Here is a 23,913-nt window from a genome sequence, read left to right on the forward strand (position 1 = left end):
CGGCATTTTACGACAGTTTCGAGTGTGGTACGATACATGCCGTGTTTGGACGCAGCGTGGAGTTGTTTACTATTTCTGGCAGCTCTTAGAAACAAACAGGTGTAGATTGTCAAACTAGAACTCACCTGTTTGAATTTGGATCGTGTCTCTACAGGAAGAAATGGGGAAGCCAAAGAAAAGGGGTGAGTGTGTGATAAAGTGTTTAATATAGCTAAAATGGCTTTTTAAACTGATCCGACTGGCTGTAGCTCGTTGCTAATGCTAACTGCTTTACTCTGTCTTCTTCTTTATGACATGCTTGGTGATGATGTTATGGGAACTGCAAGAGAAATGTGTGTGTGTGTGTGTGTGTGTGTGTGTGTGTGTGTGTGTGTGTGTGTGTGTGTGTGTGTGTGTGAAATCTAATAAATTTTATCAACTGCTTGTCAGGTGACCTCAGCCGAGCTGAGCTGATGATGATGACCATTGCAGATGTCATCAAACAGCTTGTTGAAGCTCATGAAGAGGGCAAAGACATCAATCTAAACAAGTAAGTCTTTCCCATTGTGGACATGAAGTTAATTCACTTTACTTCATGAACAATTGGAAAAATGACAGGAAATGCTGGGTAGACAAACACATATGAGTGCAAATGAACTGCAGGACTGTGCAGCTGAAACCGGAGTGATGCAGCAGTGTTGATGCACTAACTGGGTCTATGGGGAAAAGTGATCTGTGAGACAATAAGAAAAAGTCAACACCTGGACAAGCCAGAGTAGTAATGCAAACAAGTGGCCAGATGAAATTAAAACTGAACTCTCTGACCAAAGTCATTGTGTTTGTAAGAAAAGTGAGCAGCATTTCATGAAAAGAACAACTTACTAGCTGTTAAGCATGGGTGTGGGGATATTCTGATTTGGTTTTGTGTGGCAGCCAGTGCCAAAGGAAAGACTGCAAAGGAAGAAGGAAGAATGAATTTCACTCAATTTATCAACAAATTCTGGGTGTACTTGTCATGAAGCCAATGAATATAGTGAAAGTGAAAAAAGAGTGGCTTATATGTGACAATGATCTAAGCCTTTTTGTCATGATATAAGTCTCAAGTCATTTTTAGGAACCCAGCAGATGCATTAGATGCACCTATTTAAAGGATGGAAGGGGACAACAGCATTATAGTCACTGAATTAGAAATGAAGGTGGCTTTTGAAAAGAACCTTTAAATGCAGTGTCAGAAAAACTGAACTGGTTTTACATGTACAACCCCATTTCTAAGAAAGTTGGGACAATGTGTAAAATCTATATAAAAACAGAATGCAATGATATGTAAATCTCATAATCCCATATTTTATAGAACATAAAACCATATCAAATCAAGTTGGGACAGGCCCATGTTTACCATGGTGTAGCATCTTCTCTTCTTTTAACAGTCTGTAAATGTCTAGGGACTGAGGAAACCAGTTGATTGAGTTTTGCTAAAGGATTGTTGTCCTATTCTTGTCTGATATAGGATTGTAACTGCTTAACAGTCCTGGGTCTTCATTTTTTTTTGCTTCAAGAGGTGCCAAATATTTTCAATTGGTAAAAAGGTCCAGACTGCAGACAGGCCAGTTCAGCACCCAGACTTTTCTACTACAAAGTCATGCTGTTGTCATAGATGCAGTTTAGCATTGTCCTACTGAAAAATGCAAGACCTTCCTTGAAAAACACATCATCTGGATGGGACCATATGCTGCTCTAAAACCTGGATATACCTTTCAGCACTGATAGTGCCTTTCTAGATGTGCAAGCTACCCATTCCATAGGCACTAATGGACCCACATACCATCAGAGATGCAGGCGCTTGAACTGAGCGCTGATAACAAACCTTTTTTGGACACATCGCCCATGATTGTCAAAAAGAATGTCAAATTTTGATTTGTCTGACAACAGTTTTCTACTTTGCCACAGACCATTTTACATGAGCTTTGGCCCAGAGGGGACAGCAGCGTTTTTGGATCATGTTCTTATATGGCTTCTTCTTTGCATGATAGAGCTCTAGCTTGCATTTTGGATAGCACGGCGACCAGTCAGATTTTTGGAAGTATTCCTGAGCTCCTCCAGTGATGCCACAGACTTGACTCTCTAAAATGCTCTTTTTATACCCAGTCATGTTACTGACCTGTTGCTAATTGACCTAACTAGTTGCAAGATGTTCTTCCAGCTCTTCCTTGTTAGTACTACTTACTTTTCCAACCTTTTGTTGCCTCTGTACCAACTTTTTAGAGATGTGTTGCTGCCATCATTTTTAAAATTACCTTATTTTTTTCTTAAAATTGTGCATTTTCCCAGTTTAAAGATTTGATATGTTTTCTATGTTCTATTGTGAATAAATTATGGGTTTATGAGATTTGCAAATTATTGCATTCTGTTTTTATCTAGATTTTACACAGCATCCCAACTCTTTTGGAATTGGTGTTGTACATATACTGGGGTGACGTTAGAGTATTTTATTGTGTCTTTAGTAAACTACCTTCTTTAAGTTATACTTTGTTTATTCATCTTAATGTTTTATGGCTCTTTATATCCTATATAAGAATATGATTGTGGTGAAATTAATTATTTTGCTATGTATGAATTTCCGGTTTCCTGCCTGTGGGTGTTTTCCTGTTTGCTGCGCTTACTGTGTTGTGCTACTTTTTTCTTACAATCATAGTATGATCTGTTTTCATACAGAGTGAAGACTAAGACCTCAGCTAAATATGGACTTGAAGCCCAGCCTCGATTAGTTGACATTATCGCTGCTGTTCCTCCACAATACCGCCGTGCTCTGGTGCCCAAACTAAAGGCCAAGCCTATTCGCACTGCCAGCGGGGTACGTAGCCCTTGAGTTCCTACCTACCAGTCAGACTCGCCAGGGTCAGTGATTTAATGTTGCACCCTGTAGCATTTTAACCAACCACTTTATATGCATCATGTGCCACTTAGCTTAATGGTTGTTTACCCAGTGAGGAAGTTGAACTATGTGAATCCCCTCTTATCTGTGCAATGGAATGTTAAAAGCTTCAGTTTCTGATTTGCATCTTTTTAAGAAGAAGTCCTGAAACTATAGCATAAGTGATGGTGATTATAGGAGCCAATAAAAGGAACCTAGTAACCACACATTTATCCCTAAAGATCGAAGCATAATTAAAACAGTGCTTCTCTCTCCATGTTGCAGATTGCTGTTGTTGCTGTGATGTGCAAACCACATCGATGTCCTCATATCAGTTTCACGGGCAACATCTGTGTGTAAGTATTGCTATTAAAACAAGTCACTTATGTAAGATTTAAGCAGGATATGATTCTCTTAATTAATGACAAAACCTGCATAAGAGATTTAGTTTTAATATTTATTTGTCGCATTTTTTATTTATATTTTTTTGTTCTCATATTCAGTGGAACTCTTGTGTCAATCTCTTCTCTGGCAGATACTGTCCTGGTGGACCAGACTCAGACTTTGAGTACTCTACCCAGTCTTACACAGGCTATGAGGTATGGTAATGTAATTCTGCCTTGGCATCTTAACAAGGCAGACATTCTGTTGGTTTCCAGCTAAATAGCATTCTGCTAAAAGTCACATGTTCTGATTTAGACAGTCTTCTTTGCTCTCATTGCAGCAGCTTTTATTTTTGTGTTACTCATGTAATTGGCTTTCTTCTGTTTCTGGCTTTTTCTCACTTGCCTGTCCAGTTTCTCAGGTCAGATCTAATGTGACCAAATGTATGAATTTGTCTGTTGTGTTTAGTCGCATTTGTTTCTCTCTCTCTTTTTGATAGCCAACATCCATGAGAGCCATCCGAGCCCGTTATGACCCCTACCTTCAGACCAGACATCGGGTGGAGCAGGTCAGTGTCATCATTCCCATTTCCCTAAATCAACTTTCTGTGCAGTGCTAGCCTATGCTTGCATGCATGTATAAATCATAATCATTGTTAATATACAGTGTTTAATGAGGGTCATGACTTTTAGCCTCATGCACCAGCGTGATCTCAGTTATGTCATAATTTACATTTATTGCCACATTAGTCTAATGCAACAGAGAAAAGCCATTTACTAAAGCAACAGTTTATGTAGAAATGTGTGGAAACTAAATCTCAGTTGTTTCTCTTGTTGGGTGTTAGAAGTACCTTTCATGTGCAGTTGCTGGCTAAAGTATAATCTGCTTTATTTTGAAAGATAGTTTGATCTAACTATTCTAGAGAAGAACATTATTTTACAGTGCTTCTGTAATAAACTCCAAATCTTACATTTATACAGTTGTACAAACTCTTCCATGTTCTCTATGTGATTTGCAGCTAAAGCAGCTGGGTCACAGTGTTGACAAGGTGGAGTTCATTGTGATGGGTGGGACCTTCATGGCTTTGCCTGAGGACTACAGGGACTCTTTCATAAGGAACCTACACGACGCCCTGTCAGGACACACATCCAACAACGTGGCCGAGGCTGTCAGGTTGTGATGCTTTTATATTAAGGTCTGCCACATTCAGTATTTCAATGTGTGACACAGTGTACCATATCTCAGATTATATAACTATAGTTTCCACCAGAGGGAGCTATTCTACTATTTGTGGCATTTTCCATACCATTTTCCTTACATTTTGCTGGAAGCAGGCAGTGTTTGGAATTTTCTCAGACAAATATCTTATTTTAATTATCTTTGAGCTCATTTATTGTTTTACTAAATGCCTCAGTTTTGTGTCTCCTCTGCTACTTTTTTCTGCAATATTTGACATTTTCTTAACACATAAAATAAATGCTCTATTAAAGACATTTCATTTCAAGAGCATTACATCAATTTCCTCTCTGTAGTCAGCCTCCCACCCTTTCACCAGTGGGAAAAAAACACAGTTTTTCTGTGTATATTATGCAACACGGTGGGTCTAGTGCCATATTTATGTAAGCCTTTGTGCATTTACATTCACTTGACCTCGGTTCCTTTTCTGTTCTATTGGCACACAGCTAAATACCAAGCATCCTTGAGGAAGCTACGATATGATGAGTGGCTCTGCAGATTAAGTCGTTGAATGGAGCCATTCAGAATCCAGGAGCAAAATACGCGAAGCCACTTTCAATAAGTCCTCTTCATTTACTATCATCAGTTTCTCACTAACTGAGTTAGGCCAGCTTTGAATGAGACTGGCTTTATGTCTACTCAGTATGGATGAGGAGCAACATTTTTAGAGAAGTTGAAGAAAATTCAAAGTAGAAAGTAGAAATACCTATTTGTGAAAGACGTCATACGGACGGTTGGAAGAAATAATGGCTTTTTCACAGGATTGAGGCTGTTTGTATACAGCGGCTATTTACTCCCCTGAAGTCCAATAACACCCAAAAGGCCAGTTTGTGTAAGTGTGTGGCTCCCCTGTGTATGTATGTGTTTGTATCCGTATATGTGAGTTAGTGTGTGTGGAGGTAAATGCGAGTGTGTCTGAAATGAGCCTGCTCTGTTATCAGCAGCCTTCGTTAAGATACTATGATTACAGTAATTGCAGTGGCTGTCGTTCAGTTTTGGAAGGAGGAGGCGCTTGGTTTGGCTGGGGGCAACCCTTATCTCTGCCTTAGTGTGTGTCTGTGTCTATGTAATTTGTAGGTTTGTGTGTCTGCTTCTTACCATGCTTAGCCGACTCCTGATCTGATCCCACAAGCAAGATACCTGGAGATAATCGCCTGAGATAATAGACTTTTTATTGATTCATCTCATACAACCTGATCATCCTCTCTGGAGCACAGATTCCAGTAATTGGTGTAAATCAGCCAGCAGACTGTAAAAATGGACATGCATTGGCAGCAGACACAGAATCACAAGGAACATGAACAGGCATGAGGGAAGCTAATGGTCTGGAGCAGGTGGAATGGAGAAAATGACAGCAGGCCAGTGTGACCATGTGAGATGTGTGTGTTTGGTCATTTCTTGTTTTTTTTATTTTTTCTTCAGACAAGGAATGTACTGCATCACTTATAGTCAGTCTGGCTGCGTCTTGTGCACTGCCTCATTGTTTCTGTAATAGCAGCCCTGCTGCTGTGTGGAACAAACATACTGTACCTTTATGACTTATAGTCACAATTCATGCATTTGATAAATCATATAACAATTAGATACAAAATGTCACGGTCAGCCTCTTGTTGTGCTAAGGCTGATGTTCATATGATGTATATTTTTTAAAATAGTCAAAGTCCCCCTCCACTCAAAAATGCATTTTTCTTGTTACTACTAGCATAGATTTTTGTTGAAACGCGTTAGCTAACAGTTCCCGATTGAGACAATCAGCATCAGTTATCATTTGTTTGTCCACTTGAAGAATTTAAATCCACTTTTCACTCTACTTTTAGCTTTTGTGTTGGTCTCTACCAATTCCAGTCTGCTTCTGTTGGTAAATAATGCTAATAAGGGTTGTCGGAGCGCACGGGGACAGTAAAGTTGTGCTCCGTAAAAACCAAAACAAGAAACTGCAAAACCCTATAACACTCTATAAAGCTGAGGCGTACTGCAGAGTCGAGAGCTGTTCACTACCAGGGACACCTTTCACATTCCACAAAGTCCATTGACCCATTGTTATAAACATGTTGGTGATAGATGTTTTCATTTTTAACCCATGTGATACTAACCTTAATCTGTAAATATGATCCTGTTAAAAATGAAATTTCATAATTTCAATATTTAACTTGGTTTTGATGCAAAGTAAACACTCAATGTCTCATTTAACATATTTTGCATAACAAATAATTTCCTTTTTTGCTATCATCTGTTGTCTTTCTTGCATTAGTGTGTCTTTAATGTGAGGTTAGTGTTAAGTGTCTGAATAATGAGCCATGCAAACTTGTAAGATGTAAATTGATGTTGCTAAATGATCCTAGCATATCATGCCCTCCAACATAGTCAGTGTGACTGAACAGTGAAACTAGAAAACCACTGTTATATCAATCAACAAACAAAATAAATATTGTGTAAGATATAAACTGGGGCAGAAATAACAGAAGTGACTGAGACAGTTTCTTCTTGCAGGTACTCTGAGCACAGTAACACCAAGTGCGTGGGAATCACCATCGAGACGCGGCCTGACTACTGCCTGAAGAGACACCTCAGCGACATGCTGAGCTACGGCTGTACCCGACTGGAGATAGGAGTCCAGAGTGTGTATGAGGACGTGGCCCGTGACACCAACAGGTCCGTAGATCAGAGAGGGAATGAGCCGGCAGATGTAAATACAAAAGGAGACATAGTGTGTGATAACAGCTTGTATAGTGGTGATTAATGATGGTTTAGGTACAGGATTTTTGTACTTGTGTGTTTGTTCCAGAGGCCACACGGTGCGAGCTGTGTGTGAGTCTTTCCACCTGGCAAAGGATGCCGGATTCAAAGTGGTCGCCCACATGATGCCAGACCTGCCTAATGTGGGCATGGAGAGGGACATCGAGCAGTTCATTGTAAGGACAGGCAAGATTTTGTTGTTTCTTGTAACACTCAGAATTTGAATGATACCACTCACTAAATGTTGAAATGAGTAAATAAGGTTTAGATTGTTTTTTGTTTTAAATGCTGTCTGTTGTACTGTTGGACTTTTATACAGGTGGGGGGCAGTCTTATCCAGATTTGATCTATATACAGATAGGACAGGTAGGAGAAAGAAAGGGGGCTTCATTGAGACATGTTTGCTTTGGAGCTCATAAAAGAGGTTAGTTGGACTGGCAACAGCTGTAAATCACTGCATAGTTTGCATGCTACTGTATACGTCTCAAAGCTGGCATGTTCACGTTAACCCCTTGTAAACTATTGCTGCAAATTCACCTCAAAACGCTTCTGGACTGATTGCAGCCGAGGTGAAAAAAAAACACAACATCATTTTATAGGTTCAGCCTGTATGTATGTATGTATATATATATATAAAATTGCAAATAAATGTAGGCAGTTTAGGGGTTAATGTTTGCTCACTACATAAAATTACATGGTGGTCCATAGCAATTAAATCCTACAAATTATTTTCAGTTTCAGGTGAAGAAACTTTAACAACACATGAGAAGTAAACGAGAATGATTCTAGAAAAATAGTACAAGTTATCTCATGCACCAAGTTGATCATTAGGTTTATTACTTGTGACATGAGCAATCAGATCTTCTTGTGCTTGGCATCAGAGTGCGTCATCATTGCCTACCTGCTGGTATAGCAACAAGTAAGTCCTACATCTAGCAAAAATAGAAATGGAAAAGCAGAAAACTCGGCACACAGCTTCGACTGTGATGCGACTCAATAGATATCCTGTCAGATGCGTCTCAACAGCAGGTTCACTTTAGAGCCCTGATTGGAAACACAGCTATAATATGAATGTGCAGAATCACAGTGCTCCTTCCCAACATGCTTGACTGTAGGATGTAAATGAAGACTCAGTTTGAGGCTGTGCATGATTCAAGCTCATTCTGTTTCTTTTTACAGCAGTAAAACAGAAATCAAGTGTTTAAAAAACAAAAACAAAACACACACACACAATGAAGGGAGAATGACAGATGTTACTAATTAGTGCGAGTGAGACTGATGGTTCCCTGTGTCTTTTACCAGAAGGTGTCAGTCATTGCCTCAGATTCAGCAATAGAAACAGATTCTCTCTTGCGTGTTAATTGAACTGTTTCTGTATTTTTTTTTTTTCATTGCTACGTCTGATTACTAGCAGTGTGGTGACTCACCGGGTGTTGCGTTACATTAAGAAACAGTCTGCAGTCATTTTTTTCATAGGTTCAAAACCTCATTGTTGCCATGTAATGAGCTACAAGGTAAGCCAGAATGCATACAGCATCTCCCAGTGTAAATTAATGCATTCATTATTTACTTGTTGTTACCTTTGTTTATTTTGTCGTGGATGTCAGAATCATAAAAAAAATGATTTGATCAACAGAGAAAGTGCTTATTCATTAGTCAGTAAAACAAAAACATATATAAACAAAATATGTAAATGTCCCCAACAGAAGACAAAGGCACCAGTATTCAGGACATCTCCAATCTTCTGAGCATCAGCAGCTCTCGGTGCTTAATTTTACTCAGAAAAAGAAATTTTCTGGGAGAGTCCGTGTCCTCCTGCAGATTTGTTACATTACCTCTGTGTGTGAATGTGTATTTGATGGTAATGTAGAGGGCAGCTGCAGGTTGGTACAGTGAGGGGAAGCAGATTAAATGTGTATTCGGCCCTCAGAGCCTCTTTCTTTTCTTTCCTGGAACATTTCCACTGTCACTCGTCCTCTCCCTAGCCTTAATTTCCTCCCTTGTCTCTGCTGTCTTCTTTTCCGCTCTGTGTGCAGTCTTAGTATTTTCTCTCACCCGTCTCCTACATTGTCTCTTGCATCATGCCCCCCCCCATTTTCTCTTACTTTATGTTTCTGTGCTCTCTAGTCGTAACTTTGCACTTTTGCTTCTCTCCTGTCATTTCGTCTGCGTTCTCTCTCACTGTCCTCCTCTTGTCATCTCCCTCTCTTCCTTCCTTCCTCTCTCATTACATTCACACCTCCAGTTATTACAGCGTGTGTGTGGCTTTCTTTTGCTTCCCTTCATCATATCTAATCTTTCATGACATTTATCCTGCTATAGTGGGGGGGGGGTTCTTTTTCTTCTGAGACTCAAAAATTCACTGTTACATACCTTACTCAGGATGCCTCCAGTAATAGTCTGTTTGGAAGACAGGAAATGGAATTAGTGGAATATATTCTTCGATTCTTTTTCTATTATTAGCAAGACAGTGTAGGCTTTAATCCAGATGCTTACATTTTGTCCCAGTTTAAGGGCACTCTGTGGAGTTTTGACCCCAACAAGTGCTATGCATCAATGTTTTCACACTTAAAAATTGAATATAATGGCCAAGAAAAGGAACAGTTCACAATGAGCTCAATGAACAGATCACTGTAGGTGTCAAAATTCACATTTAGTTTTGGTTGCTTGGGAAAGTTTGCCAAAATCTACGTACATTCCCGCTGCTCCAACTCCTGATAATTAGGTGACTCTTATTTGGATCGGGGAACTCCTGAGAGTACAAACAGAAATTTGGTTAGCACAATTTAACCAAACTTGATTAGGTGAGAAATTGACAATTTGCATGTAGAGGGTTTGCCTGTGTGCATCAAATAAAAAGGCTTTTGTTTTGAGCACGATGGGCTAAAAATGAAAAGCTCTGGACCCTTAAAGGGATTAAGCAGGAAAACCTATTGAAAGGATGGCATGGATGAAAATTGCAGCTCACACAGTATGTATTGCACTCTATTGATGTTTGATTGCAGTGTCCAAATGCTGCAACTGTGATGCAAACAGCAGCACCTAACTGTAAAAGAACCTAATTGATTTCTCAGTAAGGAGCCCTTCAGTAATGGTTGCAAGTATAAGGAATCAAGGATCTCTTAATTTTCTTTTCCATTAATCACGTCCGTTCTGACAGTCTTAGTTTTCAACCACACCCTCAGTCACAGATGTTTAGGAGTTTAGGAGCCTTCAGAAGGCAACAGCAGGAGAACTCTGCATCTTCAGTGTGTTTACCACAGTTATCCTGATAATGAAATTCAATTACAACTTCCTCCCAGCCCGAGATTCTCTTTCACTTATCTCTTACGTACAGATGCTCCCTGTCCCGGTGGAGACATCCTTAACAGGGTTCCTCTCCACCAACCAACGAGAGCTGTGTTATGAGCTCCAAAATGGTAGCGCATTAAAAAAAAAAAAAAAACTCCCAAAAATAGTCAGATCTCGACTCCTCCACCACCCTCCCTTTGGGTTTAGACTAGAGCAATGCCATGTGTCATCATCTGATTACGAGCTGTGACGAGCGAGAGATCAAGAGAGATACTTAAGAGATACTGATAATGTGCCCTATTTTGGTGAATGCGCCTTGATTCGTCACGGTTCTGACAATGATAGTGAGTGTGCAGGGGAGGAGAATGACTGGAAATCACACTGATTTCCCTTAATGCATTAAACCAGATGGCAACATTTGTTTTCCTTCAATTGACTCACTGAGCTCTGTTGGACCATCCGTTTGATATCTCCTTTTCCAATATCAGTGGACATTTTTATATTTAGGAGTCAGCAGTCAGCCACTCTGCAATTGGACCCTGTTTTAACTGATTGTATAGACACATCACTGCTGTCTAGCACAACTGGTATCAGTGTATGAAGATTATTGCACTGCTTAGTGAAATGACAAAGCAGTGACTTGTTGAAATATTTAGGTGCATTAAACTCACTTGATTGTGTCAGAAATTCAATTTCAGAAGACTAATGAGAAACAAAGAGTAATGGTGGCTGTGACTTTGAACAGGAGAATTGTTTATTATTCAGCTGGTACATTTAAATTGCCTGATAATCCCTACGTTTTATTGCAGGAGTTTTTTGAGAACCCGGCGTTCAGGCCCGATGGTTTGAAGCTGTACCCAACTCTGGTGATCCGAGGCACGGGCCTGTATGAACTGTGGAAGACTGGTCGCTACAAGAGCTACACGCCCAGCGCCCTGGTGGACCTGGTCGCCCGAATCCTAGCACTGGTGCCACCATGGACGCGAGTGTACCGCGTGCAGAGGTGAGACACTGACTGAGGCTGAGAGGTTGGATGTTCACAGGAGACTGTTTAGTCAGTATTATCCACTTGAATCAATAAATAACTTAGACATCCAGTTTCTTCCATTTGAAAGTCAATTAATTATTTGATCTTGAATGAACAATGTAGTCACGTGAGACTTCACAAGTTTCGTGTATAGTTTTGAGAAGGCACCTTAAATGGATGGTAGTGGTTTTTCTTTGGCAGTTTAAATGTAAAGATGCCTGTTGCACTCCTGCATACCTCCCTGTAAAGCTAGAGTACATGAGTGACCAGATGCATAAAGATATGTACAGAATTTTGGACTTAAATGATCGCGTATAGAGGTCTCTTTGTGGTTATCTCTGTAATACCTTCCTGCTCTTGTACTGCCCACCAGGGACATCCCCATGCCCCTGGTGAGCTCTGGAGTGGAGCACGGTAACCTAAGAGAGCTGGCACTGGCCAGGATGAAGGACATGGGCACTGAGGTGAGACTCAAAGGCTTCTCATATTGAAGAAAAAGACTTCGTGTCAGCTTTTTTTTTTTTTTTTTTGTGAATAGGGAAGCTAATAGACTTTCCCAGCTGGGATGAGATCCAAGCATCTACAGTAGAACTAAGATGATGGTGACTGCCAACAGACGAATGCTGACTATCAGAATAATTAGCATACATTGCTGTGACTGTGTAAAATGATGGAATAAAAACCTTTCAGGCGTAGATTAGAGCTGTTGCAGCATAGAGTTGCACTGCCCCCCTCCCACTTCACCAAAGTCAAAGGTGTACGTGTCAGCTTCAGTACACCCTGAGCCCATCCAGGCTGAAAACGCCAGGGTACATCTGACAGAATCAGAAAATAAACATATGAGGCAGAAGACCCTTACCAACATCTATCAAAAAAGACTAACCACCTCTTCATCAGAAAGGAGATGAAGGAGGCTCCTGAGCTTCTATTAGAAACAACCAAGGCATTTATTGATCATCAAGCTGAAATACCATCATAGCAACACCATTAGTAGTTAAGCAAGTATCCCAGTCTGAAACTGATACAAACATTCTTCAGGATATCTTTTTAAACTGGTTTGACCCATTTAAATCTTTTCTTCATGTGCAGTGTCGAGATGTAAGAACTCGAGAAGTTGGCATTCAGGAGATCCACCACAAAGTCAGACCTTACCAGGTAACACATAACACACAGTGGACGGAAGGTTGTACTTTTATATAGCTCAGGAGAAATATTTTTAAAATACAGACTACCTCATTTATTAACAAAGATGCTTTTCTCCAGGTGGAGCTGGTGCGGCGGGACTATGTGGCCAATGGTGGCTGGGAGACTTTCCTCTCCTATGAGGATCCAGAGCAAGACATCCTGATTGGCCTGCTGCGCCTTCGTTGCTGCTCCCCACAGTCCTTCCGTCCTGAGCTGAAAGGAGGCGTGTCCATCGTCCGTGAGCTGCACGTCTATGGCAGCGTCGTCCCCGTCAGCAGCAGAGACCCCAGCAAGTTCCAGCATCAGGTGGTTCTACTTTCACACACAGACTACATAGAAAGTAGACCCCACAGAAACTTTGATTTCTCTACCAGCGGTGTATCTGATTGAATTCTCTCCTCCCTGTGTAGGGTTTTGGAATGATGCTGATGGAGGAGGCAGAGAGGATTGCCAGAGATGAACACGGCTCCAGCAAACTGGCCGTCATCTCAGGTGAGAAATCGAACAGCACAACAGGGCATCATTTATCCTCTCCCCAGCCGTCAGAATGCAAACACTGCTGGTGGCTATTAAATTTCTGTGCTCCTCGTATACAGAGTAATTTGTCATCTGTCCATGGTTTTTTTTTTTCTGCAGGTGTAGGAACAAGGAACTATTACAGGAAGATGGGCTATGAGCTGGCGGGACCATACATGGTGAAGGACCTGTATGGCCCTGGAATGGACTGAACCTGGACAATCTGGTTTTTATCTGGCCAGCTAACTCCGCACACACACACAAAAATGATTGTGTTTATTGAGACAATATCTTGGGACATATTTCTGATGGTATTTTTAGTTCTGTTTTTTAAGTATCAGAGGAGAGAGTGACTGGGTTTTCTCTCAGCACATACCTCTGCTGTACACTTGACTTTGCTGTAGCTTTTCTTTTCTTGTTTTTTTTAGAAGGTGAATGGAGTCAGGATGTACAAAATAAAACAAATTCATTTGGAACAGAGTAAGAGTGATGTATGTAGATGAATATAAAAGTTATTTACTGCTACCACCTGCAAAGACAGGTGCATGTGGACACTGACTTTTAAAATTTGACATTTCAGTCGGCTCCTTTCATTAACAGGCACTAGAATAACACACAACACAATGGCGTGGTATTTTGGCATGTTTAGCTTTCCGCACTGGAATCAATGGGTGCCACCAGTGCCTTGCCAGTCAACTCTGTTGCATCAAGCTCTGCCGAGTTTGACAAGAAAGAACAATGCTGCTGAGGCGGTTTTAGTTCTGTTCAAATGTTACATACATCTGGTGAAGACAAATCAGAACCTGTTTATCATCATGGTTTGAGTTAATCATGTTAACATTGCAATTAAATAGAAAACCCATTTGGAGTCAAGCATTCATTAATGGTTGGCAGTGGATGAATGAACAGTGGGATGTGTTCTCACTGGGCAGCTGTTGTATAATTGCACAATTTTGATTTATAGGGCAGGAAATTGAATATTAGTGTTACATAAATTTGTTTTTTTAAGACATCACAGTTAATCTTGTAGTTTTTTCTGTCATGCATTCTTTGGCTGCAGTGTATGCTTGGAGGGGAAATTCCAAATGCCCGTACAGATCACTTGACTGTGTTTCCACAAAGAAAAAGACATATTTCAGTTACTCTTTGTCTCCTGCTTTGTGGGAGAAGTTCTTGTGGAAGACTTTGCAAGACATCTAAATAATAAAAACAAAATAACTGAATAACCAAAAAAGGTGTTAGCTTCAAAATTAATGTCACAGCTCCTATAATGTATTACCCAAGTGAAGAGTGCCAGCCTTTTCAGGAGACCCCTGATGATTGCCCTGTAAAAGTGTTTTACTGGCTCATTTGGCACAGCCTTTCCAATTACATCTCCATCAGTTACCTGTCTGTTGAACATTGACTGAATGCTGTGTTCAGCCACACTGTTACTGGAAAGGGTTTGTCATTTGAGCAATAGCCAGCAGTAAAGCATAAAAGAATAAGGCAGCGACTTATGCCTCATATAGATTTAAACTGCATGGGGTGATTGAAGCTGAACGGCCATGTGTAATTTCCCGGATGCCACCCCTGTGTCGTGACTGTGCTGTGCTGTGTGTTGGTGTTGCAGTCCTGACGCAGTGAGGAATAGGCCACTGTCGGGCATTCTCTCCATGCTCGCTCACTCCTGCTTATCAGCTGTGAAATCTGAAAGGACTTTCCCCCCGCGCTTAGACTCGCTGAGTCTGTGCCGAGCTGATTTGTAGAGGAGCCAGACTTTGGTCTAATCTTCACTGACTGTAACAAGAAGAGAAGTATAGCAGGTTACTGAAGTGAAGATTATAGGAATTGTCTACAAAAATCAGTAAAGCAAGACAAAGGGGATCTGGGGTTGCTGAGTGTTTTTTTTTTTTTTGTGTTTGTGTTCCACCTCTCCACCAACTGTATGAATTGCCTAATTTCAGTCAATCCTGTAAATAATGTCTTCCCTGAAATTAGTCATCACTTTAATGAATGCAAATTTAATACAAATAGAGGGAAAATAGGGACTACTAGAACAACTGCAAATTAAACTGATGTTCCCAATAGCTTTACTTAGTGCCAACAAAAATGTTAGCACACTAATACTCTAAACCAAGGTGTGAACATTGTAAACATTAGATCTCCTTTGCACTGTTAGCATCTCTGGCGAGGATGTTGTTAGCATCATCACTGAGTGAGGATGTTGTTAGCGTCATCACTGAGTGAGGATGTAAGCATTATCAGTATGATGTTACCATCACTGACAATGTGAGGATGTTGTCAAAGTGGAGATAATTAAATTTATTTGCATAGCACCAAATCACAATAATGCTAGTGTTAGTGTTAAGCCAAAAGTGATCCTGGATTAAATCTCCACTTGTCCCTCTAATATCCATATATCAGACACTGCTGAGCTCAACAGACTTACAGGCTGGAAAATAAGTCGTTGGGGGCTGCTTTCATCGTATTAATCATTTATTTATACTGTAAACCCCATCATCCTGACTTCAGCATGAATGTTAGATTTATAACCTTACTACTGATGTACAACTATAGAGCACATGATTTCAATTCAATAATTTTAATGACACTGCATTTTTTTTAACACAGTTGTCATCTTTTTTTAAGCCTGGAAGCAGAAAAATTCTCAAATAAGTAGTAATTTATGGTATGACTAAGACTGATGATCAATAATAAATGGTGTAGATACGATCAGTACAAACCGTAATGCCTGGCTTTAATTTCCTGTTCACGAGGGGACAGTATATTAACAGTCGTTAGTCGCTGCAAGTTTTCAGTACAAATGTCACATGACATGCTGCAGTTATATGGTTTGAGACGACTTTAAAATCCTAGCTCAAGCAATATTGTAAGTGAAGAAAGGCAAAGTCAAGAAATACATTTTAAAAAAATAAACATTTTCAAGTCATTTATATTGATTTATAAAGCAAATATTACATCCATAAATAGCTTTATCTTTCAAGAAAATAAATACACAAAAAGTAGAAAATAGAAGGACCAAGGCAAGGTAAATGCACTGCAACTGCCCTGCAGTAAATTCTGCAAGTGAAGATGTTTTGAACTACTGCTTTAGCTGTTTTTCCTCTGAAGTCAAATCTATTTTACATTTTGGGGCTGTACTAGGTGCCATTAAGAAGTAAAAAAATTATATATACCACAAACACCAAATAATATAATGCAGTTCAGTACACCACCGCAAGCTACAGCCTCAAAGTGATAACTGTTGCTGACACTGTCAATAGAAAGATTTCAAAGGTAGCATTTATTACAGGACTGTTACACTGCATTGCAGTACTGGGAGCAGGGGTTTTGTATCTATTTACAGATTTAAGACATCTGAACACCCAGTGGATGGTTCAATCAATGCTATATGTTATCTTTACTTGTCAACAAGTGAAAAATTCCACAAATCCCTTGCCTTTTCCAGCCAAATATACACCAACACTGAGTATTTTATGTCAAGTACATAAGCGCTTACTGGAAATACAGGTTCTGTAAGCCCACTATAAATCTCAATGTGGACTTTTGCATGTTTTGTTTGCTGAGCAGTCAGTGGCCCAAGGTCAGTGGACTGGTTTTCACTAGAGGGTCTCAGGGCTCTTTCGTTTTCTACAGTTTATTAAGTGAGCTGCTGTTTCAATGACAAAAATAGCACTTACAATACTATATAATGATACATATTTATATTAATTTCTAATCTTCTCCCATGGCAGCAAAGTGGCTATTGTTTACCCATGTAGGAAGCAGTGCAATTGAATATGTCCATGTAGTGGCTATAGTGGTTATAGCCATTATGGTCTCTTAGGATTGCGTTCTGTCAGTGGGAGTCTTCTCTGAGAGCAGAGCATACTCTGGCCTCCAGCTGGGCTGCTGAGGGACGAGCATCTGGGTTTGATGCCAACATGTCCAGAAGCAAGGAGCACATGGCCGGACCAGGAGGGGGTGGCAGCGGGGGCGCCCTTTTAAACTTCATAGGGATGCAGAGCTGGAGGTCAGCATTCTCCCACAAAGCTTCCCCCAGCGGCATCAACCAGCCTGAGCGACCCTTACACACATAGGCACCTGGAGGGGAAACACCAGGGAAGACACATAGTCATCACGCAGGAGTGACAGTCACGACAGACAGCACAGGGAGCCACTTGATCCCTTTGATTGTGGGCCACACTTGTGTTTGTAAGTCTCAGCTGGTGAAAAATCTACTTTTGGTAATTGCTGACAAAGCCCTGAAGTGCTCTTAAGAATACAATTGGGTAGATGTTCAAAACACACTGGGACAGTTGGTTAATGAGTTGCTCCAGTACAGAATGTTTTGTTATTAAACAGGAACAATACAATCCCAATTATCTGACAACAGAGAACCCAACTGAGGAAGTATCACAACAAATAAGAGTTAGCTCAGTGAAATGAAACTGATCTCATAGAACTAATATTCATAGTGACATCTATTCAGAATATTACCCAAATATAAATAGTGAGTTAAAGGAAACACTTTTTTGTGATAACCATATTCAGAGATGCTTTTAATGTGAATAAAAGGTGTTAAAAGATCCTTTAGCTTCTTTAGTATAATTAAAGCAAATGGGATGAACCTGACCACAGCAAAGGCTCTGAACAGAAATTATTTCAGACACCCACACAGGTGTTCCAAGTCTATTGGGCTGATCAGACTTTCGTAGTTGGGCAAAGTTGAAGTACCAAGATGAACTTTTTCTATTTCTTTTTTTTTACACCATTATGAAATTAATCCCTTGGGGTTTTGGCTGCTGATCAGAATAATTAGAAAAGATAATACTCTGGCCTTTAATATAACTTCAATCTGTCATTTGTCTTTGACATTTTCTAGACAACATGATTCATTGAAAAAATAATTATTAGATTTATTAAGATTAAAAAAAAAAAAAAACAGTTAGCATCCCAAAAATCATTACAGACGATTATCCATGAGAGTAATTCCAAATACATTAATTCATACTTTATCTCAAAGTTGAATTTTGCAGCACAGTTAGCAACACACACACTATGCAAGTACAAATATTCTTCCCTTAATGATAGTCATCAAAAAAGGCTGATCTGAACACTGCAGATGAAGTCTAGAGTCCAGTGCTGTTCTGGCCTGGCCATCAATTCCTAGCCTGACTGAGCAAAAAGCCGAAAGGCACCGGGCTTCCACAGCTCGGGGAAAAACACATGAGGTTCTGCCTTGCTCCTTGACTACATTCTCTCCGCTTCCCTGCCTAGTCAAATAACTGTGTGGGTGTGTGGGTCTTGAGAGAGGATAAAGTAAAATAATGGAGCATTTTATCTGCCTGTGAAAAGCCTCTAGCTGCTTCTTCCCATTTCCTCACTGACGAAGAGGATTGTGACCAGGGCTGCTAAATTCCATTTTGCCTTTTTTATTTCAATCACTGAAAGTGCTTTCTCTCTCCAATCATAACCAGTTTCATTCAGCCTAATGGAGTATCAGTGACTTGGGGAGGGTCTGAAGCACTAAACTTGGGAATAATGGCTCATATTCCCCTGCCAGCAGGTCGGCACTGGCCAGACCCATTTTTTTGAGAATAAAATGAGACATCTGTATAACTGCCTTTTCATTACTCTGTGACAGCAGAGCACAGAGCACGACCGGGCCTTGTGCCCTGTTCCATTAAGACACTTCCTGATCCTATGGCCACATGAGGTTCTGACCGAAAAATACAACATTTAAAAAATAAGAGATAAAAAAATCTCAATCCAGTTCTGCACAGCTATACCTGAATGCTCAGCACAGTGCCTCTCCTTGCTCAAACCAAACTAGCCAGGACTTTGCAGCCTTTATGATCCAGTTCAAACACAGAGTAATTGATGTTATAATGTATACTGATGCTCGTTAAAAACACTGGGTCAGCAGTGATCAGGTGGTTAACGAAAAGATCAAAAAGTGCAGCTTATTCTGAAGAATAAGCTCAGATGCTGCCAACAACAGCATGTCTAGTGCAGGGAAGCTGAATTACATACTGTCACCTTTTGTTATAAAAAAACAGACCTACTTAGCACATCAGAATACACACTGCATAAATCATCCTTCACCTCTCTGCCATTTAGATTCATAATTGCACTATCCATCATTGATGAATGTATGATGTATAACGTGACATTTTTAATACGTGCCAGTTAATGAAGTCAAACTTGATTCGGTGTGACACATCTTCAGCCTGCCTGACCACATACCCAACCTTTCTGAAAGCAACATGATTGGTAAGCAGGATACAACATGCCATTGCTAAACTAATGTGTTACCATACTGGTTACCTTTGCCCCTATATATCTATAGATATTAAAACCTGCATTCACATTGCACAAGTGTAATGTGAATTTGTATCTTGGCTACCCTCATCTGATGTGACCTTCCTTGTTTTGGTGCCCTCAACTCTCCATTGTATACTTACCAAGTTGTTCCTGTGTGGTCCCTTCTTCCACAAAAGTAATTCTCTCCAGGACAGCCCAAAACATCACACCCAGGGAGAAGATGTCTGCCTGGGCTGTGTAGGTCAGGCCACCCCACACCTCTGGAGCCATGTAGAAATCAGAGCCACAGGTGGAAGAGAAGTGCTGCCTGGTCAGATCACCATCCACCAGACCTTCACTCATCTTGCTCAGACCAAAGTCTGCCACCTAGAGTACGAACAGGGAGATTACTTCAAAATCAAATAGTGACACTTCATGTTTCGTCATTTCGTCAACATTTGTCACTAATATGTTAACCAGACTTTCTGATTTTTATCTTTCAAGGCTATACCTTGGGGAAAAGGTGCACAGTAAAAAATAATGTCTAGATATTTGATGTTTTGGATTGGTGACACTTGAACTTGGACTACATGTCAATAGAAAGTAGGGATGACATGATCAAATAATTCACAATCAGTGACAAATTTGTATTTTTTAACTGCTTAGCTTGTTTGTAAATAAAAATAAGCATGAAGTTAAAATGCAAGAGAGACCTGACACATTAAGGCTTCCGCCCAGCAATACTGTTTACTGATACTTTATGGACCAATTAATATATAAATAAATCAATTATAAAATATATTTTTTTTAAAAATTAAAAAAAAAATCAGCCCATTATCAAACTTAGATCTGGGCATGAAAAAGCCAAAAAAAAAAAAACTTTTTATAAGAACAACAATATGCCTACCTTGATAACAGGCCCTTTTGGTGTGACACAGACCAGCACGTTGTCAGGTTTCAGGTCTCTGTGAGTGATACCGAGGCTATGCAGGAAGGCCACAGCACTGCACAGCTGTCGAACCACACTGTGGTTATGTTGGGCATCTGGCGGCCTGGACAGCAGATACTGATTCAAATCACCCCCATCACAGTACTCCATCACAAGCCACAGGGCCAGGCATCGCAGGGTTCTCGGCTGATCTTCCTCTCTCTGGGCCGGTCTCTTCCTGGCTCTGTTTTGAGGCCTCTGTGGGGTTGTAGAATCAGGCTCACTTAGTTCAGTCTTGTCCTGAAGCTTACCCCTGGCCTGGACAGTGTTAGTCCTGTCTTGAAGACTGGAGACAGAGGTAGTTGTCCTCCGGGCGTTAGCCTGGGCATTATTCCTCTCCTGACTTTGTGGTGCACTAACTACACTGCCCTTCAGCACGCTCTCAACTAGAGACACAGGCAGTTTCCCTGGCTTTAGGGGCTTCAAACTTTGTGGCCCTGTCTGCAGGAGACAGCTGTGGAGTGCGATGACATTGACATGGTTCTTGGCTGTGGCTCTCATGGCCCACAGCTCTTGCAGGTAGAGTTCAATGCACTCTGGATTGCTGCAGGGTAAGCGCTTGATAGCCACCCTCTGTCCACTTTTGGCCATATGGCCCTCGAAGACCACACCATAGCTGCCTCGTCCTACCTCCTTCTCTAAAGTGTAAAGTTCCTCCATCTGTCACCCAAGCACCACCTGATGTGAGAAAACAACTGACGTTAGTATATGATTTAAAATGCGTGTATTTAACGTACATACCTGCTACATGAATGCCCAGCACAAACTACCGTAGCACTCACGTTTTAAAACAGCTAACGACACTTAGCCAGCGGTCCCTCAGGTTAGGTTTGAAGGCCACACAATCAAACTGCACCGGGGTTCATTCACACGTCGTAAACATGTAAGTTAACGTTACTAAAGTTAACGATAGCAGCTGCTCACTCCCAAAACTACTCGTAGTTTCAGGCCAAAGGTAACAGAAACAACACCGAAGTGCGTTATTTGAGCAGTATATTAAATGTCCGTATGACGTCAGGTGCTAACATGGCGCTGACTCGCTTCTACAACGGAAGCGAAACAAAAAATTAGGTCTCGTTGATGTTGTTCTAAACTTACCCGCAACACTAGAGGTTTCAGCCACAAATGGACTGTCGAGTCTCAAATCTACTTCACTCCCAGGTCGCCTCACACCATGTTCAAAGAATTTTTCTTCTTATTGTAAACAAACAGCTGAGACGAAAACACAGAACAAACACTGAACAAACACCCCTGAACTTCCGCGTCTAAATTCGGAGCGTCCCGCTCTGTGTTTGCGTGCGCCGTGATTGGCTAAGGAGTTTCCGCCGCCTGTTGTAATTGGTTGGTAGTAGAAGCAAAGAGTGTCATTTGATTCGGATTGTCCAAGGAGCTGAAGGCGATGCTGAAGAGGAACTGGTCAGGTGGTCTGGGTGCCTGCTCTAATTGTAGTTCTGGAAACAGTTATGGGAAAAGCATTTATTTTAAGGAATAACAGTGTACACTCACTTTATTACCCACATCCAACAGCCCAGCCATAACATCTGGTGCTCATAACGTGACAGATGTTGGTAATATAGTTGTAGATATAGTGTAGATACACGATCCTTATTGAAGTGAAATTAAATGTTGTATTGGACTTAATTATTGTCAGATGCATCTCTACTGTGCTCCACATTAAAGTACATAAGGGTGTTATTAGGATCCTGTTCAGCTACACAGGTATAGGCTTAATGAAGTGCTCATTTCGTGTATTTCAATGAGATGAAGTGATTTAGCTTAATTACAGTGCTTAATGTCTTGAGTTTGTCATAATTATCACAGGTATATTGTATTTTGTATGTACTGTAGTTAGAAATAGCAACATTAATGATGTGTCTCGTTTCATTTGAATTTAAAAAACCACAACATAAGCATTAGGGTATAATTTTACCATCCCTTTCCCTACATAGGTTACAGAGAGATAGAATAACCTGGTTACAAGAATTTTCACCTATTTTGTTACAGTGACAGTTCAGGACACATTAGATTAAAACAGATGCAGCAGATTACTGCATTAAAAACAGGTTTTAGACGTGTGAGGATGATGAGGATGAATCACTAGTGTATTATAAGGTACAACATTTTTGTAATCAGGCTATTTCATTTAAAAAAAAAAAAAAAGTTCTGAAAGTGGAAAAATACCAAACTTCCTCCATTGCTACAGTTCCATTTAGTTACAAAAGACCTTCTGAACAAAACGTACACAGAAACACACAATGAGTGGGTGCTGCATCAGTATCGACTGTTTTTTGGTGGAGGAGCAGCAAGAGTGGTGATGACAGATAACAGTATTTGTGTGTGTGTGTGTGTGTGTGTGTGTGTGTGTGTGTGAGAGAGTGTGTGTGTGTGTGTGTGTGTGTGTGTGTGTGTGTGTGTGTGTTTGTTCTTCTGAGAGAATATAATAGGAAACAAGGTGATTCATTGTGCTGAAGCACACCGGGAAAGAAAAGAGCAGCATTGAAGTGTGCATGTACGTATGAGAACCATAACTTTTATCAGTGATTCCAATCATGAATACTCTTCATTACTTAAGGAATATGGAGCCAGTCACACTTCACTTGTTTTTATCTTGAAGCAAATACCCTCTCTTCTATTACCATATCTCACTTGCTGGGACAGTTATCTGGATGCAGACACGTTGCCTATAGAAGGCATTCTGGCTGGAGGATTTATTATGAAATATTTTGCGGGAACCACACAAAGCCGCAGTTGAATTTCCTGACAAATTCAATAAAGCTTTCCAGGCACCCCAAAAAGATCCTAATGAGTAAAATAAGAATTATAGTTTTAATTACCTCTGTTTTCAGACTAATTGTTTTTCTCTGGGGGCTTTGCTTGCTAATTATAGAGTCCACCAAAGGAGGGGGGGCAAAAATAATTATTTCCTTGATTGAGGTCAAAACCCTTGCATTTAATCCTGAGGTCTATCTCAAGCTCCCCTCACACAAAGAGTAAACATCCTCTCAGCATCCCGTTCTCAATTTCACAGTGGCCTCTCTTTTACAAATGATTATCTTCTTCCAGAGTAAGCCAGTCTGCCATCATCGTTATGTTTTTACTGTGTAAACCCAATGTCCTTACATTCAAACACATGTTTCACACTGCATGCTATTCATATACAGGGTTTATGAGATCTAAAGTCCCATTTTTGCTTTCAGGCAACCTCTTTGTAACTGCTGCTGGCGCCAAAAGGAGAATATCTTGAGGAACTCATGCAATTGCCATATAAGATCAATGTATATAGTTCACAGAAAAACTGCTATATATCTCACTGAATGATTATGTTCTGAAATAAAACTTTTCATAGCTTTTGGCGGTTGACACTGCAGATTT

General features: G+C 40.4%; 2 protein-coding genes across 3 annotated transcripts; one reads left to right on the plus strand and one right to left on the minus strand.

The window, feature by feature from the left end:
* The first annotated feature begins 23 nt into the window (after window positions 1-23).
* Window positions 24-14,127, plus strand: elp3 (elongator acetyltransferase complex subunit 3). The gene is made up of 15 exons (XM_026318649.2): window positions 24-182; window positions 430-529; window positions 2,692-2,830; window positions 3,176-3,246; window positions 3,426-3,489; window positions 3,774-3,842; window positions 4,293-4,447; window positions 7,001-7,162; window positions 7,296-7,422; window positions 11,347-11,540; window positions 11,938-12,028; window positions 12,654-12,719; window positions 12,828-13,055; window positions 13,160-13,241; window positions 13,386-14,127. Exons 1-15 carry the CDS (start codon window positions 161-163, stop codon window positions 13,475-13,477), a joined length of 1,662 nt encoding a protein of 553 aa, XP_026174434.1. The 5' UTR covers window positions 24-160; the 3' UTR covers window positions 13,478-14,127.
* A 2,055-nt stretch (window positions 14,128-16,182) lies between these two features.
* Window positions 16,183-21,813, minus strand: LOC113137664 (serine/threonine-protein kinase pdik1l-B). 2 transcript variants are annotated; one of them, XM_026319492.1, is made up of 4 exons: window positions 21,640-21,813; window positions 20,461-21,219; window positions 19,715-19,940; window positions 16,183-17,351 (listed from the first exon to the last, which is right to left on the minus strand). In XM_026319492.1, the coding sequence occupies exons 2-4, from the start codon at window positions 21,199-21,201 to the stop codon at window positions 17,107-17,109; spliced, it is 1,212 nt and encodes a 403-aa protein (XP_026175277.1). In that variant the 5' UTR covers window positions 21,202-21,219; window positions 21,640-21,813; the 3' UTR covers window positions 16,183-17,106. The 2 variants fall into 2 exon arrangements, with proteins under 2 accessions (XP_026175277.1, XP_026175278.1); XM_026319493.1 differs by lacking the exon at window positions 21,640-21,813 and adding an exon at window positions 21,324-21,572.
* Between the last annotated feature and the right edge of the window lie 2,100 nt (window positions 21,814-23,913).

This window comes from Mastacembelus armatus, chromosome 24, assembly GCF_900324485.2.
Source record: "Mastacembelus armatus chromosome 24, fMasArm1.2, whole genome shotgun sequence".
Taxonomy (NCBI): domain Eukaryota; kingdom Metazoa; phylum Chordata; class Actinopteri; order Synbranchiformes; family Mastacembelidae; genus Mastacembelus; species Mastacembelus armatus.

Bases quoted from the DNA above. Each gene is read 5' to 3' on its own strand.
- elp3 (XM_026318649.2), top strand. From the start codon at position 161: ATGGGGAAGCCAAAGAAAAGGG. The intron at 530-2,691 runs GTAAGTCTTTCC...GTTTTCATACAG, and splicing joins AAAGACATCAATCTAAACAA to AGTGAAGACTAAGACCTCAG. The intron at 11,541-11,937 runs GTGAGACACTGA...ACTGCCCACCAG, and splicing joins CGAGTGTACCGCGTGCAGAG to GGACATCCCCATGCCCCTGG.
- LOC113137664 (XM_026319492.1), bottom strand. From the start codon at position 21,201: ATGGAGGAACTTTACACTTTAGAGAAGGAGGTAGGACGAGGCAGCTAT. The intron at 19,941-20,460 runs GTAGGCATATTG...TTCGTACTCTAG, and splicing joins CAAAAGGGCCTGTTATCAAG to GTGGCAGACTTTGGTCTGAG. The intron at 17,352-19,714 runs GTAAGTATACAA...TTTCCCCTCCAG, and splicing joins GACCACACAGGAACAACTTG to GTGCCTATGTGTGTAAGGGT.